Raw genomic sequence first — 18363 nt, forward strand, 5'->3', positions numbered from 1 at the left:
TTGCCTTCGAGAGCTGCATTGTTGTCTAAGAAATTAGCTCTTTGAATAAATGTTCGCAAAGGAAGACGTCGTAAAAATATATTTGAGACGACCACCATAAGTATACAAGCAGAGAGAACGAGGGCGAACAAACGAAAACACCGCAGAAAGCGCCCGGACAACGCCCGAACTGTAGCAGACGACAGGCGCGAGTCCGTGCCCTGACGTCACGCGAGCGGCGCTCGCAGCGCCGCTCGTGTTCGTTCTCGGGGCTAATAGAGCTGTCGTTTTCGCCGACGTGACGTAGCGTGCGCGCGCGCGTGCGTTACGTCGGACTATAAACGGCCCTTAAGGTTTGCATCGCTTAACTTCTGTAGGTATTTGTATCAGGATCCCAGTGCATTCCGCACGTGATGGTTGGTCGGTAAAGCTGCTGAATTCTCACGTTCATTTTAGGAGGGTATATTTGTCGTGCCCGAAAATGCCGTACACTTGCGTTTCTGGAAATAACCAAACTTTTGGACGATTGCAAGAATGCTGCTTATTTACATGTTTTCAGATGCATGCTAGTAGGATGATGAGGTCAAGCTTACGTCTCAGCTGTCTGTAATGATCGAAACGTTTACTCTTTTAATTAGACTATTGCTTCTTCGCACGTTTTCGTATTTTTGGGAGAGAAGTCCCGACTAAGGCGCCCGCATTTTGATGGGACCGAAATGCGAAAACACACGTTTGCTTAGACTTACGTGCGCGTTAAGAACCCCAGGTGGTCCAAATTATTTCGGAGTCCCACACTAAGGCGTGCCTCGCAATCAGACAGTAGGTTTGGCACGTAAAACCCAACAATTATTTTTTTACTAATGAAGAAAGTTCGCCTGTATTGAGTGTTAATGAAATTTCTGTCAGGTGATTTACCGCGTCAATTAAGCTTCGTCGACCGCTTGACTTTTCTTTGCGTCACTGCGATCTCAAGAGCAATCGTAAAACCACGGAAAGGCCGCATAACGGAACTATTGTAGGCATTTGCATTTCAATGGCAGCACCTCTCACACAGGCCGGTTGACCAAGTGTGGTGCTTTGGTTATCTTCTACCATTTGCTATCATTTGGACCAGGCTATGTTCTGACGCGTGCACGACGCGCTGGACAAGATAACGAGACTGTTGCATCTCCTTATTGGTATTGTATTCATAGTGACGCTACACAGTCGACATTCCCCAGCTTTTTTTTTTATTATTGCGATAGAAATTGTAGGGACACTCCTGACAAAATTCTGCTGATGCGGACGTGCGCCGCGGTGCGTTGTGGCTTCGTGGGCCCTGTTCCCGCGCAGCTGCATTGTCGAGGGCCGCGTAAACTGGGCTCTGGATACGAATTCTGGTTGGAATTCTGTCGCTTCTGCCTCGCTTCATCACGCCAGCGTTGCTACAGTGAGTTTACCTTCAGTGAGATTTGTCCATGTTTGGCTTTTCGCACGACACCAAGTTTGTTATTTAAACATTGAAGCGAAGGTTTACTGTAATGAACACTGGTCATGTGACATACAGCCGCTTAATTTAAGCTGTCTAGTTATTTGCTGTCGCGATCACTACTTTGCTTTTCGGGCGCAGGTGCGACATTTTTTACTGTTATCAGTTCGTTTGACAAATCTATACTGAAGTAGAAACTTGGAGAATTCCTTATATTATTCCTTTATAGAGTTGAAATTATTACAACTTTTTCACGATCACTGTAGCTCAGAAAGCTTGTATAAAACCACACGAAAGCAAATTCGCTGTCAAAACCAGCAGAGTGCTCTCAAACGTGCTGGTTATAACATGCACATGGAGGATAGCATTTTCGTACATATTTCTAGCACGTTGTTCTTGCATACTGTAAGTCATGCTGTGTTGTCATCAGCCTGGTGTCACTTTTGGTCCACGTTAATCTTCCTTGATAATCAGCACAGAAACAATCCCACAGAAATATGCTAACTTTCTCAGGACATCTGATCTTAACAGCGCACTTACGGTTCTGCGACAACTGGGACCGATCCTGCAAGATGACTAGCAAACTTTGTAGCGTACCCGTGATCTCTTCTGTTTTGCCTCTGCAACCATGGATGAAAGGCTGCCCCCAGCGAGTGGTAACTTTCTTATGGGCCGATGTTCCTGTAAACTCTGAGTTACGTTTTGTCTCTGTGACTGTTCAAGCAAGTCCACAGAAATGCTACACTAAATTTCTTAGTACATGTGAACTGCAATGTAATTGTCAGCGACCGCAGAAGCCAGCCTGCAGCGAGTCTTAGTAAAATGTTTGCTCGCCAAGATACCGGTTATCTTTTCAGGAATATTTGGGCGTGCTGCCATGAAAGAACAGCCACGCTCGGCCTCTGGCAACTTTCATCGAGGCTGCCTGATATCCGTGAATTTTTAGAGTTAACTTGTGTTTGTGAGTGACCGCTCAAGCAAGTACACACAAATCCTCTGTTAGCTTTTGGTACAGGTGACCCATATAAAGCATTTTTGTGTCTACGACTGCTGAACCAAGCACGCTGCAAGCCTTAGTTGTGTAGCCGCCAAGGTACATGTGAAGGCTTCGGCAATATTTGAATGCGACCACGGGAAGGCCGCATACAGCTTCTCTTTACTTGCTTAGAGGCCTTCGAGCCTGTGAACACTTACGGTGAAATTGTGTCCGTGACTACTCTAGCACAGCAAGTATCTTGTAAGTTCTAGCACCTGTGAAATCAGTTTAGTTGTGTGCTGAAGCAAGTGTTTTGTAACTGCTTTTCTACCTTTGAATTCTCCAGTAGTGTTCTCGTCCGCAACCTAAGGGATCGCTTAGTAATTTTATTAATGCCCAGTGTATCTATCAAACCTTTAGTACTGTTTCTGTGTGCGACCACTGAAGCAGGCCCGCAGAACGTGTGGAGTAGCTTCCTTCATGGCTAATACAGCTTTGAACTCTCCAACAAATGTTGCGTTTTTGTGCCTCCGACCGCTTAAGTGAACCAGCCCACAATAGGCCTACTTACTTCCTTTGTACCCCCCATTTTTGCAGAGGGCTTTTAAAGTTCTTTTACGAGCCGAGGTGCATCTGCAGAATAATATATCAATTGAAATGACCTCGTCACTACACGAAAGTGTCAATGTTTGCTCTGGTGACCTTTAACAGAATTTGTTATGGATGCAGAGCGCATTCGGTCTATAAATCGGCGATCATACATAAGCTGCTTCTGCCTATATATGACCACTGAACTAGCCTCAAGTAATTTAGTCAATGCCTAATGCAGTTGTGACATTTTTAGCATAACTTATGTTAGCATGTGTAACTACTAAATATGGCTTAGAGAAACGCTCTGTTAACTTCAGGTTGCTTACACATCTGAACTGTTCAGCAAATTTTGTATTTATGTGTGCGCGACCACGGAAGTGAACGCGCAGCAAGCCTCATGATAACTTCCATAGTGGCCTCACTGTGAATTCTTAATTTTCTTGCTGCCCAAAGTGCATTCGTAAACAGTTTAATTCATGCGCACTTTTACTAAACCATTGTGCGTCATAAAAAACTCATAATACTCATAAATAACTCATAAAAGATGACGGGGTTTTACGTGCCAATGCCACTTTCTGTTTATGTGGCACGCCGTAATGGGCGACTGCGGGAATTTGGACCACCTGGGGTTCTTTGACGTGCACCTAATCTAAGTACACTGGTGTTTTCGCATTTCGCCCCCATCCAAATGCGGCCGCCGTGGCCGAGATTAGATCCCGCTATCTCGTGCTCAGCAGCCCAACACCATAGCCACTAAGCAACCGCGGCGGGTATAAATAAATAACCCATAATGGCTGATCTTGCATGAAAAAATTATTGAATTTTATTTGTTTGAATTGATGCACTTTACTGGAAACTGCTGCGTGCATTTGAGACTTTAACTTTTCATCTTCTTGCAACTGTTTTATTGAAATAAATGATGTATGCTTGCATACGCTACAACGCAGTCACGACCACGCTGGTCATGACTGCGTGACAAGGACGGCTCCGTTCGTTCGAACTTCCCTAGGAGCAGAAAGGTCGAAGTTTGCCAACAGAGGAGAAGTCATGAGAAGGTGGATAAGCGCAACAAATGCATGAGCTTCTCTACGGCCCCATGAGAAAGGCGTATTTTTGTTGAGAAGTTCAGTGAGTGGAAGGGCAATGTCAGTGAAATTATTGACAAAGCGACGGAAGTAAGAACATAAGCCATAGAAGGACCAACGTCCTTGGTAGAGGAAGGTACGGGTAAATGCTTCCCGGCGCGAATTTTTTCGTGGTCAGGTCGGATTGCTACATCATTAACAAGGTGACCGACTACTGTTTTCGCAGTGATCAAAGTGGCACTTGGATGAGTTAATCTCAACGCCGGCGTTGCGGAACTCTTGGAAAATGGCCGAGAGGCGCTGAATATGGCTGAAGATGTTGAAAAGGTAATAACATCCTCCAGGTAACAAAAGCAGGTCAACCATATGAAACCTCGAAGGAGCCAATCCAACATGCGCTCAAATGTGGCTGGCGTATTGCAATAACCGAAGGGCATAACTTTAAATTGGTATAGCCCGTCAGGTGTTACGAATGCGGTCCACTCGCGGTTCATAGGATCTACGGCAACCTGCCTATAGCCACATGCCATTGATGGGCGAAAAATAATTAGCTCCGTGGAGGCAGTCGAGGGCGGGATCTGCGAGGCAAATGATATACGTCCTTCTTAGTGTTTTTGCTAAGACGTCTGTAATCTACAGAGAAACGCCAGGTGCTTGTTTCTTGACGAGCACAACTGTAGATGCCCATGAGATACTCGAGGGTTCTATAATGTCCCTTTCTGCCATCTTGTCAACTGCTTTTTTGTATAATCGCCTTTTCAGCATTACACACGCGATAGGGACGTTGACGATTACGGTTTGCCTTGCCGGTGTCAACTCGAAGCTTGACAACCGTTATCTGGTCAAGTTGGCGGTTTTTGAATGATGACGATGCGCCAGTATTGGAGAAACTGCGTGAGTTGCTGGGCGATACGGCAGGATTTTGCTTGTTCGAATCGCCGACACGGCAGCACAGTTCCTGAATACCAATAGGTTGAATGCGTCATCGGCGATACCTTTGAGTATGTGCCCGATCTTGTTGGCTTCGGACATGTTACCGCCTACTTGGCGGCAAAGCGCTAGAATATCCTGAATATACGGAATGTATGATTCAGTAGATGACTGCGCGTGGGAGCCAAGTTATAATTTAGCAGCTAGCTGCAGACCCAAGGGCTTGCTGAACAAGTGGTTTAGTTTTTCTTTGCATAGGTACCCGGATGTTGAGATCTTGCTCATGGGTCCAGTACCAGATGAATACGGTTCCCTTCCGATAAAACACCAGATTTGTCAGCATGAGGGTATCGTCCCACCTGTTCTTTTTGCTGACATCCTCGTACCATGAAATACAACCATCAAGGTCCAGGTCATCTGTGCCACAGCAGGTGCCTGGATCTTCTGGAAGCGATAAGATTACAGACGGTGGAGACGGCTGCGGCGAGGTAAGTTCCAGCACAGTGGGTACTTCAGCGGCCATCGCCAAGGGAACAACGTGGCGACCGCTTTGGAGTTCCATGCTTGGGTCATGGTGATGAACAGGCAGCGTACCCAGCACTTCCACCAGAAATGTTGCACAAAAACGTATATTTACGAATATTTACAAGTAACGCAAGCAGCACAGGAGTCAGAGCAGCCAAGATGGAGAGGAGCAAACTCTGTGTCTTCTTCATCGATGCCAGCCTAATGCGACAGACTTCTTCTGTGTCGAGGCAGTACTTTCGAATGCTTCAGCATCATGCAGAACTTAGTTCTGTAGCTTCGTTCCTGTTAGCATAAAAAGTATAGCTTGCATGTCTATATGTTTTCATTTAATGCAGTTTTGTCAAGTTGTATGTAATTTGTTAACTTATCGTCGCAGGGAATTATGTGCACAATGCTTACCTGCACTGTAGACTTCTTTAGCACGCTATGAGATGCGATGGGCTGTATTCCAGGCCTGGCTCCTGCTACTTCAGCTTTTGCATGACAAAAATGTTTGGTCGCCTTATTGGACTGCTCGGCTGGATCTTCAAGATCCATGTAGTTCCTTTTCATCAATGCCTCACAAGCCAACACAAAACCAGGCCAAGCTGTGTTAATGGTAATATTAAAGGCAGTAGGCCTGCTTCCAATCTAAGACACACTATGAGGAACGTCTCTATTATGTTAAATAACCAAGTGGGCGTCCTGTCGATCTCCTAAATTCCGAACCAAATATCCCACAAACATTCTTTGGGCGATTGGTAATACAATATGTCCCAGAAGCAGCCTACATCCTAACAAAAATGTCCTTGGGACGTACTCGGGATTATCCAACTATGACGTTCGTGGGACATTCTGTGAAGGTCAGTTCGCTTGCACGGTACGATCTCATGGACATCCTTTAATGATCCATAGGCTTCATCCGCGTTGTACCCGGCACCTCCACCAGTGTCGCGGTACAACGAGGACGGAAGATAAGGAGACGTTCTGTAAGAACAGCAGGACAACCTGTTCATGCAAACAGAACAGAGACACGCCTTCTCCGTCTTCGCCAAATCCCACTGACCCATTAGACGGGGTTTGTTTGTGCCCCCATTGTCGTTGTCGCCTCCATCGTGCACACGCGGCAGTATTTCCTTGAGACCTTCGATGACCCGTTTCCGATCTCTGCTGGACACCTGTTGGACGTTGATGGTCCAATGAATCATCAAATTCATTCATTAGTCTATTCATTCATACTTACTCAGAGATGTCTTCGAATATGAGTGAACCAAAATTAAGTGTCCTGTGGTGTCTGACCTTCAGTCTAAGTTAATTAGTATCGTAGACAACGCGCCTTAGTGAGTTTCTGTGAATTGGAGCTTGTGTGAACTTGAGCGAATTTAACTGCGTCAGAATCATGTGTTATATTGATTTTCCTTTTTGAAACCACAAACATTGCGTACGATAATGGGTCCACATGATTCTGAGTTTAATTTGCAACTATAAGCGCGATCGTTGACCATCGAAAGAAGTAAGTTTGAGTGAGGCCATCTAAACGAATTACTAGGGTCTAATCAATCACTAAACTGCAGCCGCCACGCAGATAACACGTAGAACGTGATTAGTAGCGCCTGCTGTCAGAATCGTCTTACGCATCCCTTACTATGGTCATGAATGGCACGGTTTAATAATGCCGAGGCTCGGTTTTGCACATCTACGCAAATGTCGAAGAAAGTGGAACAATCAACAGCCGCCGTTGGTTACACGGTAGAGCATCGGGCGCGTTATGCAGCAGTATTTTGTTATGGCCTCCCATCGCCGGCCACGCTACATCTACTTACACTTTCATTTCTTTTTATCAGAACACAAAACTTGTCGCAAGTTCTTGACTTTTCTTAATTGGCTTCATTATATGTTGGCCTTCTAAATCTCACTAAAACTCAATTCTTTCAGTTCTAGTCCTTGGCCTGAGTCCTGTATGATGTTTGCAGTTTTAAACCACGTGCACCATCTCCACCACGCAAACACGCAACGCGCACATACACAGAAACACAGGAATCTGCTTTCCGAGCAGTGCACTCTGCTGATGGTATTGCATGCGTGTCTGAATCCAGCACGTTATATTACATCGAGCTAATGACGCTTAGACCAGGAGATTTTAAAAAAAATAAAACCTGTAGTATTACGCCGGGCAAGCACAATACGATTATGAGGCATGCCATCGTGGAGGACTGGGAAATAATTCTGAGCACCTACAGTTATTTAACGGCGTCTTAGCATTTCAGCTCTTTCGAAATACGGCCACAACGGCTGAGATTTGATCCTGAGCCTTCGAGCTTAGCAGCGCAACGCAAAGTCACTACGCCACAACAGCAGGTGACCGGGTGAGTTCGGAGCCTGCCAATTGGAGTATCGTTATTCTGCAAGTCCCTTAGTTTCGGTCTATCTTTGTTAGTGTCACTAGATGAGTCAGCCTGTCTGAGTCTGATTTTTGTCCGCCAGAGAGGAGGTGGGCCGGATTTTTGTGAACGTGAGACCGAGCTCGCCAGAGTGGGCCTCATCGTTATTACCTGAGTCTGGGTGTGCATTTGAACAAATATACATATTTCTTGAGTCAGTCATGGTTTTGTTAATTTTGCCAGCCTATTAAAGCTCGTCACATATTTAAAAGAATTCAACACACAGTACAGACACGAAAGCAAGACGACATGTAACGCAAAGCCTTGCCACTCTCGAGTAACATTGCAAACAACATGACCCAACACTTATGTATCTAGGAATCGTACAACTGCGGTGGTAGCCCAGTAGTTATGTCGTTGCATTGCTGGGTGGAAGGCGAAGCCTCCACTGACATTTGATTTATTTCCATAACGGCATGCGCCTTATCTGCGGAGTTCAAAAGACAAGAAATAATAAACAGGCCACCGTACACAAAATACATAAAGCAGAGACACCGACTAAAAGTACACGAGGCATTTCCCCCTCGTCTATATGTGTGCTTAAGATGCGCACCTCACTTTTTTTAACGTGCGCTGCGGGAAAGAAAGTTATATATCTTTATCAGTCATTGCTATATCCTCGCTTAGAGATATATGAATGTCGGTGCACTTAAAACGCCTCAATAAACCCTTCCTTTCTTCTTCCATTTGATCCAAAAAGAGCACATAATAACATATAACCTCTGTCTGACAAAAATCAGAATCAGACAGGCTGACTCATCTAGTGAGACTAACAAACGTGGACTCACATCTGCACGGCGCACCACTTATGCTAGATTTCCCAGATGTGTAATCTGTTTGCGAGATCATTTGTTTTCTAAACCTATCGTTAATACACCTTCCTATTTATAGTTGGCAATTTTGACACACGACATCGGATACTCTAACCATATCAGTGCAGCATTCTACTACTTCGGTTTGGCGTCTCACCTCACAGTGCTCGCACAAAAAAAAAATTGTAAGATAAGCACAAATGCCCCGCACAGCATCCCGCCTTCTTACATAAATGCCCCGCATAGAATCCAACTGTCTTATACATAGTTTACTAGTAGTGAACATAGGAAAACTTGCCCGCCTTTCTATGTTTATTTAGCACCTCACCTTGAGCTGCTCGACAAGCTCGGATTCCGCAGGCAGCGCTTCATGAACAGCAACGACAACACCCACGTAGCCGCCATCATCCTGCAGCTCGATCACGGCATTCACCCGGACATCGGAGTACCAACACTGCAGCAGCAACGACACGAGCAAGAGTGAGGGAATGGAACGGTAGTGAGCACACGCGATACATGGTCCGTTGTCTCGAACGCGGACTCGCCGAGCTTCGAGAACACAGCATCCACCAGGAGGGCTCATATTGCTACCGGGGTTGGTGGTACACTTAAAGCCACTTTCGAAGGAGCATATCAGAGGTGCCACGGGAAGAGACAGCCAAAGCAGCCGACGAAGCGTAGTGGTTGCTCACACTGATCCACGCGTACGGACGCTGTCGCGCGCTAGAATCATACTCGTGCCCAACGCCTTTCGTCGACCACACCCTGCGGTGACACGCAATGACGGGCGGCCGTCGGTGCGCGCGCCCTTCGCGTCTCCGGGGAGACAGGTCACAGCTGCTGATAGAGCGCCGGCAAACACGGCGCTGGATCTCGCGGATGCTCCGCGAGCGGCCCGTCAGCGCAGTCCATACCGCCATGCTTCGACACGCGATAATGGCTTCACTTGGCAGCCTAGCTCCCACCCTTTTGGCGCTATGGAAGCAGCCGACTGCTGCTTTAACTGCACGCGGTCAAGTTGTCTTAACACATTGAGGCAAATCACGTGTGTTTGTAAAAGCGATGAACCGCTGGCAAGGAATTTCGCTATGAAAAGCTACACTCTAAGAAAAGTTTACACCCTTTGGAGTGCCCCTTCTGCCACACAACGATAATCGTCATCTGCCTTGATGCGTTTCGTTTCTTTAACGCTGCGAGCAAGGTACTTTCCAGTAATGAACGACATGCGCGTTATGAGCATGATAGCATTCCTGACAGGAAAGCAGCGGGCGCGACGTTTTCAAGAAAGGAAACTCATCAAGGCAGATGATGATTATCATTGTGTGGCAGAAGGGGCACTCCAAAGGGTGTAAACTTTTCTTAGAGCGCAGAAAAAGAAATAAGGGGGTATATAAATAGGGTGGTGCCATAATTTACGCGAACTATATCGCAACTATATCGCGTCACGTTGCAAACGTGGCGCGACTGCCTCACGACGCGTGCGCGCCATTCACAGCCGCAGACCGTTCATGCAGGAATTCACACAGACTTTTTTTTTACTTTTTTTTACGTGCCAAAACCACTTTCTGATTATGAGGTACGCCGTAGTGGGGGACTCCGGGAATTTCGACCACCTGAGGTTCTTTAACGTGCACCTAAATCTAAGTACACGGGTGTTTTCGCCCCCATCGAAATGCGGCCGCCGTGGCCGGGATTCGATCCCGCGACCTCAGCAGCCTAACACCATAGCCACTGAGCAACCACGGCGGGTAATTCACACAGACGAAGCGCGTTACCCTGGCACTATCCCGTCATCCGCGGCACTGCGCTTTCTTCTCACGCAATACCTTCCCCGCGCCAGTTCGCTATCGCCGTCTTTCAGGCGCCGTCTGCGTTCGCCCCATTCGCTGTGCCTGTTGCTCGGTTACGAGGACGCCAATGGACGGCGCCGATGCTCGACGCAACAACGGCCACCCAAGAGCTGCGCTCTAAAATGCATTGAACATCGACGCGTTCCAGTGCACCTTGGTGATGTAGATTTCGGAATAGGGCTGTGCTTTCATGATTTCTGCTTAATGCATGTTCCTTAAACACTCTTGTACATGACAAATGTCATGTAATTCATTACTTCTAAATATTTACGCTTTTCGGTAATCTTGCAATTTACCAGTTACTTTGTTTACACGATAACACTCACCACAGTTCAATTACTTTTTCAGAAACCAATTACATGTAACCAATTACTTTATTTGCTAGACAAGCTGTAAAAAACGAAGCAGCTTAGAAAACCTGAATATGATGAACACTGCAGTGAAACGCCAGAGAAAGACCCATGCAGCAGCCTTAAAAATGGGCACTTTCAGACCGCCAAACCCAATGACTCGGTATTTGTTTGTTTATCGTCACGCCCACCTGATGTTGGCCGACGAATTGACCAGGTGCTGGTACGTCTGTATAGCGAAATCAACTTAGGACGTTATAGCCACAAAATCCCATGCGGTTGACATTTTCCCCTTTTCATTGGCTCAACCTTAATCTTTTTCTCAAAATCCAAGCAACAATTACGTTGCACGTCACATAGGACAGAGGTGTTGCGCGATCATAAAATCAATCGCAAGAACCGTATACCTTACCACACCGCCGAACCCCACCGTGCGCACATCAAACGACGTGGCAAAGCTCTTTCCCTATTCTTACTTCTCGAGAAAGCTTTCAGCGTGCTACTGATGCCTTCACAACGAATGAGGGGTGACGATAACTGACAAACTCTTTAAAAGTAGTTATTGCGGACAAGCAAGCTATAAAAGGATCCAGTGGACGCACTGAAAGTAGTGTGCCAGCTCGTTCCGTTTACTGTATGTACGCTTCTGCTAATAAAAGTTCGAAGGGAATTAACGTAAAAGCAATCGATTAATATTGCGTAGTGGAGGGCAGTAATTGGAAAATGGAATTATTCACATTTGCTAAAGAAGTAATTCTAATCGGTTACGTTTCTTTTGCAACGTGTACAAGTGTGATTAAACACTATTTTCTTAGCCCAATTAAGCAAATACATTTGATTCCTAATATTCTGAATTAGAGAGGCACTTACTATACCTGTGACTAATTCAACATCGCGCTCTCTTCTGCCCGCATGCCTGCCTATCCAAGGTAACTAGCTGTAACAGTGCCATTCCCATTCCTGCCACTACAGCGAACTCGGAAGGTGAAGAACCTCGCTTTTTTAATTAGGGAGTGCATTTATTTAGGCTTTTTATTCACTTGTCATCAGCGCAGCATCATCAGAGATAAGTAATGTGTTGGCACTCTGCCAGGCAGCGTGGCCATGTAGTGTTCACCGTCCTGCTATATGCTTTCAAGAAACCCGCCATGATTGCACAGTGGCTATGGTGTTGGGCTGCTGAGCACGAGGTCGCGAGATCGAATCCCGGCCACGGCGGCCGCATTTAGATAAGGGCGAAATACGAAAAAACACCAGTGCACTTAGATTTAGGTGCACGTTAAAGAACTGCAGGTGGTCGAAATTTCCGGAGACCTCCAATATGACGTGCCTCATAATCCGAAAGTGGTTTTGCTACGTAAAACCCCATAATTTCATTTCATTCGTTCAAGCCAACACAGGTGGCACCATGACAAAAGATCCCAATGAGTCGCTGAGGCTCTACTGCCTGTACGCGACCATTTTTAAGTGTGCCAAGTGACAGACGTACTTCAGCTGCAGTTGACCCATAATCGATGGACTCCCTGCTCTGTTGGCAGGGAATGCATGGAGGAGCTCAACAGCAACGGCGATTCGGCATTCTAGTCCATAAGAGAACGTTTAATCAAAGCGAAATCTATTGTAAGCCGTTTAGCACCTACAAAACAACTGCTCACTGTTTCGTAAAAAAAACAACTGACAACACCTACGCAGTGTCGATAATACCCACTCAAGAAGAAAATGGAAGCAACACGTACCACAGGACGAGCGCTGACCTTCTAACTAGCGTTTATTTGAGACAATTATCTATTTTCTGCTCTGCGCATCGGGTACATCATGCACGCATCATCATAAAAAAAATTCTATAAGTCAATCAGTTCATACATGATGCTGTACAGTCAATCAGGTCACGTTTCTATAAAAACCTCCAAGGAACTGTCACTTCTTTTTCATGCAACACCAAAATACGGACAGTTGACCCACTTATCACCTCCGTTCGTCATAAAATGCGCTTCAACTATTTCGCTTTCGGTATTTTTTTCCCTTCCTCAACAAAGTTGTGTTGGCAAGCATGGGTGTGCATGGGCAATCTTTGCTGAGCTCGGCGAAGTGCTACCGTATCCTTTTCTAACGTCATTATTGTGCATCCAGCCCTGTCCTTGGGCACTGGCCAGTCTGTCATTAAACGCGCCCACAGCTTAAGGGTACCTCATACACAGCATACGATGTACATATGGCGTACAAGATGTGGTGATTAGTATGGCATTACATGCATCTCGGGTTCTTTTGAAGTTTACATAATGCGGACAACTTGCATGGCGTTAAGAATCTATAATGATATTTTGTTGGTTGGCGACTTTTCGCAAATTATGTGAAACTTTATGGGGGTGTGAGATTACATGAACAGATCTTTTGTCACAATCCTTGGTTATGCACTTCCTTCCTTGTTTTAATTTTTCAGGTGATGTCTCGCAGACAGATGACAGGACGATGATAGGAACACGTACGATAGGACGCGCGCGTCTTGTCGTATGTGTTACTCTTTTCTTGGTCTTTAGTCCGTTTTATGAACACTGTCATGATGAGCCAACACCTCCAAGTGAATGTAAGGTGTGTACTTCTTGTGAATTGTGAATGAAGAAGCATCACTGACCAATTGAACGCCGCTCAGAGGTCCTTCGAGTCATGAACTCCTCGCGGGCAAGCGAGCGTTCAGCCACTTGGCACGTTTTAACGCGACAGCGTTAAGGAGCTCATGTCGCAGAAAAGCCGGTGTCGTCGGCGTCGGCGGCGTCGCGTGAGCGAAAAATGGCGGAAGGCAATTCATAAATAAAAACAACTTGCAAGATGGGCTCGGTGGGAATCGAATCAGGGTCTCCGGAGTGTCAGACGGAGACGCTACCACTCAACCATCAGTTCGATGCATTGAAGCATCGAACTCATGGCGGAAAGCTGAGTGGTAGCGTGACAATAGCACCTCTAGTGAATGCGATGTTGCCTTAAAAACGTGCCGTAGAAAGTTCTACTGCGGTGTATATAGGTAATTATGAGCATGTAAATTAAAGAAGTCGCAGTTAAACGCGTAGCGAAGTACGTTTTCGCTACATTTCTTCTGCGCTCGGCGCACACGCAGAGCCATCTTGCGGCAAATACAGAAGACCCCCTCCTCGCAATGTACGGCGCTCCCCGACAGGTGGCGCGCCACTCGCCCGCTCCACCCCTTCGTCTCGTTTGAGCGCATTGGGGCTGTGTGGGGACTGGTGCGAGGATGTCCCAATACCCTTGCGTTTATTAAGTTTTCTCGCTCTCTCCTCTTACAACTTCCAGCGTGCGTCACTCGAACCGTCGTGTTTAGGCGACGCGGCTCCTCTTTCCGCTCACAGAGAGATTCCTAGGCGCAGCGTCCGATGCGGGACGCCTCTGACGTGATCGCTGCGCCGTAGCGCGCCTGGTGGGAAAGCGTACCCTGCGATGTGTGCCGTGCTGCTGGCGAGGAGTCATGCATCTGCGTGGTGTTCCCAAGTGAGATACAGGACGATCCCATCGAGGCGTCCACCCCATGATCGCGTCCGCCTTCATGGCGTGTCCCGGCCCGGGTGTCCATAACGATAACGACGTTTGGCTCGCGTAGATCGTTTCTCCGACCGAGGCACCGAGATCTTTGGTTGGTTCCGCTTGCTCAGGCGCACGTTTCGTCTCTGTGTTACTCAGGAACATGCCGAGCGAATGAGTGGGCGGTGCGAACGAGGTGCAATAACGCTATCGCGTTCCACTCTTGAAGGCGGAGCTTAAGCGTCCTCCAAGTTTTTTTTTTATTATTTGGTATTAAGGCCACTTTATATACTCCCACTCGCCGTGTTCGTCGGTTCGTCAGCTAGCGTCGGCGGAGGTTGGCGACGCCAGGTTCGTCGCGTTACGTTGGCACGAAAGCGGACCCCTCTATGGTTCATCGCGTGCTCCACACCGCACCACCTAGAGGCACGCGTACTTCATACAAAACTAGGAGTTTTAGGTCGGTAAGAAATTCCGCGCTCACTGCAATGTGTAGGGGAACGCGCTGCCTCCATCGGCCAGACGCGGACGTGGTGCATTCTGGGTGACGAAGAAAGCATAAAATGCACTGTATCGCTTCTCGCGCCGACGGACGCCGGATACGTGGGCCGCGCCTCGTATCAGAGCCTTTGTGGAAACACAGGCACTTGACGGCTTCCGGTTTTGCTCACTGACGTAGGCCGCTAAATGTAGTGAGCAAAAAAACGCATTGGTGGCTATATCGAGTACCAGGATTGCATTAAAATCCAAGCCCGCAGATTTGGAACACATAAACTCTATGTATATTGATTACTTTACAAGGGTACGTCCCAGTAGGTTATACGAAAAATTATACGTATTTGTCCGAAGGCGTAATGCTTCCGTAATTTATCTCAAACTTAAAAACAAACTTTCCGCACAGTCATACAAATAAAAAAAAATGGCCATCGATTAGGCTTCTTGGTAATGCGATCTTTCAGCGCAACTGCTGCCTTATTTGAGCAACAGGCAACCGCACACACAACACGCAATTCGAAACTGAGGAAGTTCTACGTTTCGGATTGGGCAGCACACACTGTGATCAGCCGTTGTCGAGCCGGCGCTCCGTCGACGCGCCACCGCACCATATTATGGTAGGCCACCGCCAAGACGAGTGGGGAGATTAGCTATAATTATTTAAGGTTCAAATCATTATAGTAATACAATACCCCTGTTTAAAAATTGAACAGGGGTATTGAGTAGAGGTCACACATTCATTAATTCACCCACAGACAGCTCTCAATGTGGCCGCACAAGGTTGGGATGGGAAGAAGTAAAGGGACGAAACGCTATATGTTTCGAGTGACCGTAACGGCACTGCGCCAGTTAAGTGGAGGTATAGGGTAAGAGTGGAGGCGGTCGAAGGACAGCCAGGCGCAAGCACTGCCAGAGGGGACAGATGCCATTGAGGAACGCACCCCGACTGAGACACGGCGAAGAGCCATACAGCCACGCCACGCGGAGATGGAGGAGCACAGAACCGTGGATAACGCACGAGGCGGCAAGGAGCGCTCGCCGCTGGCACCGCGGCAGAGCCGCGATAGCGGGAGCAGGGTCGGCGAGGACGGAGTGGGCAATAGCAGCGAGTCACCGGAACGGCGCTGCGCGGAAGAAGGGGGCGAGAGGATAGGCGAGAACACATGAGTCGGATTTGGAGGACAAAGGTTGAGAAAGGCTCACGCCGTGCACGAGCGATGGCACTAGGAGCGCGCGCAGCTAAAGCAGAGCGCTGGCCCCGCCTACGCGGCTGGTTACGGCGAGGCAATACGCCGAGGGCGACATGAAAGGCGGGAATGGGCGTCATAGCCTCCAGTATAAAACGCCCTTTGTGTTCCGGCGCAGTACTCTGATAGACCGTGACCGCAAGTTTCTTGGGGCCGCGCTCTCGCTGCTGTTATCGCACGAGTGAATCCGCCGTGGGGCGCTTTCCCTGGCGTTGCGTTAGGGTGCCTCGATTTCAGCGCCACCGTTCAGGGTGGTGCCATCCTTTGAACACCCCCACGCCACCTCTTCCTCGCTGCGACGCCATATTGAATCATCGCGGGTGGTCAGAGTGGTCGCAGTTGATAGGGGCTAACAGCTGAGCTTGCATTGTTCGAGGCACTCACTGGTGGTTCAGCTTGTTTGACAGTGTTCGACTGCATGACTGACAAGCTTGTCAAGTACACTGAGCCATCATGACGGGCTGCTGTGTGCCAATGTGCTCCGGGTCAACACGTAAAGGCCTGCGTTGTTTTCGCTTACCCCGGGACTCGGAGCGAAGAAATAAATGGGAAGCTCAAGTAAAGCGGGATCGGTGGAACGCAGCTGACTGCTGATATATCTGCGAGGTGAGTTGCAAAACAGTTAAGTCTTATCGATCCGTATTTTGCAATTAAAGCAAACTCGTGTACGCCGCTGCTGCATAGGCAGCGTATAGGTACGCGCATACGTACGGGCGCGAGCATGTTTTTCATTTCGAACTTAGCTTTTCTACGCGAATAGTGCCCTGATTATAGAGTCGGACGAGGGTGCGTTTTATTCGCGCAATATTTAACACTAGCGAAAAATCGTAACGTCGCATACCTTTGGCGGCAGCAAGGAATGCACTAGCTTCAAAATCTTATGTTCTGCTTTGCAGATTGCTGCATGCACCGGAATCTTCTGCGTTCAGGACGTCCCATCCTATTCAAGCCATACTGATAGCCTACTTTCTTGGCCGGTCAGCGGATGCTTTGTCAATGCCTTGTGCGGTGAAGTTGCTTGCAGGGATACTGCGAAGAAACGTGATTTCCACAATATCTGCTGGACTGTCAATGCGTGGTCGAACTGCGCATGGCACGGTACCAGGACAACTACGAACATACGAGAGCCTATAAAAGCATCACATCGTGTGCTACTCTTCAGTGGGTCCGGCGGCAGCATGGAATGCACTCGCTTCAAAATCTTATGTTCTGCTTTGCAGGTAAGCTTGAAGTACAATTTCAACAGCTACAGATGTGACAATCGTTTTGTATTGCTGCTTGCCGACCCCCCTGCAGTCCCCATGAATGTGTTTCTTTCGCTCATAAATTCCTTAAAGATCCTGTTGCTATTGTGCGTTGATGTGGAAACTAACCCTGGCCCTGACATTGAAAAAATGTTGCTCGAATTACTCTCAGGACAAACAAAAATTAGCCAAGAGCTAGCGGGTCTTTCCTCTAGGGTTGCCGCCTTCGAAGAGCGATTATCTGGTATAGAGCAGTCTATTGCACCGATTGCTCATGTTGCATTGCGGGTATCTGAGCTTGAAAAGGCTGTAACTGACCTTCGAGAGATCGTTAATAAATCAGATCGCAAAAACGACGATTTAGAAAACAGGTCCCGCAGAAATAACCTGCTTGTATTCGGTCTTGCAGAAAGCTCCCGCAAATCTTTAGAGGAGTTGCTGGAAGCGGTAACTGAACTGATTACATCGAAACTAGAAATTAACTGCAGCGATATCGAACGCTGTCATAGGGTGGGAGTACGAATGAGCAATACTCCAAGACCAGTAATTATTAAGTTGCTGGATTTTAGAACTAAGGTTGCTATATTAAGAAACGCAAGAAAGTTGAAGGGCACGAAAATATTTATAAATGAAAACTAGTCTGTTCGCGTGAGGCACGTGCGCAGGGAGCTGTGGCAGAATTCAGCTTAATTAAGGAAAAATGCGCAAAAAACCCGGCTGCACTATGATCATCTGTTGGTGGGCAACGTTGGGTACCCTTGGGATGATAGCAAAAAAGCTATCGTTAGAGAAAGCCGTCGCTTGACCGCTATAGACAACGATTGACAGTTTCGAGAGCAATGCTTCACGCTTTTGAA

The 18363-nt window shown here is 47.4% G+C and overlaps 1 protein-coding gene across 6 annotated transcripts in view; it reads right to left on the reverse strand.

Moving 5' to 3' along the window:
- LOC139055867 (calcium-activated chloride channel regulator 2-like) overlaps positions 1-9738 on the reverse strand; it is a 363039-nt gene extending 353301 nt beyond the window's left edge. For all 6 annotated transcript variants that reach the window (XR_011511953.1, XM_070533443.1, XM_070533442.1 and 3 more), the window contains exon 1: positions 9118-9738. Coding sequence is in view for 5 of the 6 variants with exons in the window: in XM_070533443.1 (XP_070389544.1) it covers positions 9118-9372 (255 nt within the window). In the remaining variant the exon portion in view is untranslated. The remainder of the gene's footprint in view (positions 1-9117) is intronic.
- Positions 9739-18363: the final 8625 nt, after the last annotated feature.

Source organism: Dermacentor albipictus, chromosome 2, assembly GCF_038994185.2.
Source record: "Dermacentor albipictus isolate Rhodes 1998 colony chromosome 2, USDA_Dalb.pri_finalv2, whole genome shotgun sequence".
Taxonomy (NCBI): domain Eukaryota; kingdom Metazoa; phylum Arthropoda; class Arachnida; order Ixodida; family Ixodidae; genus Dermacentor; species Dermacentor albipictus.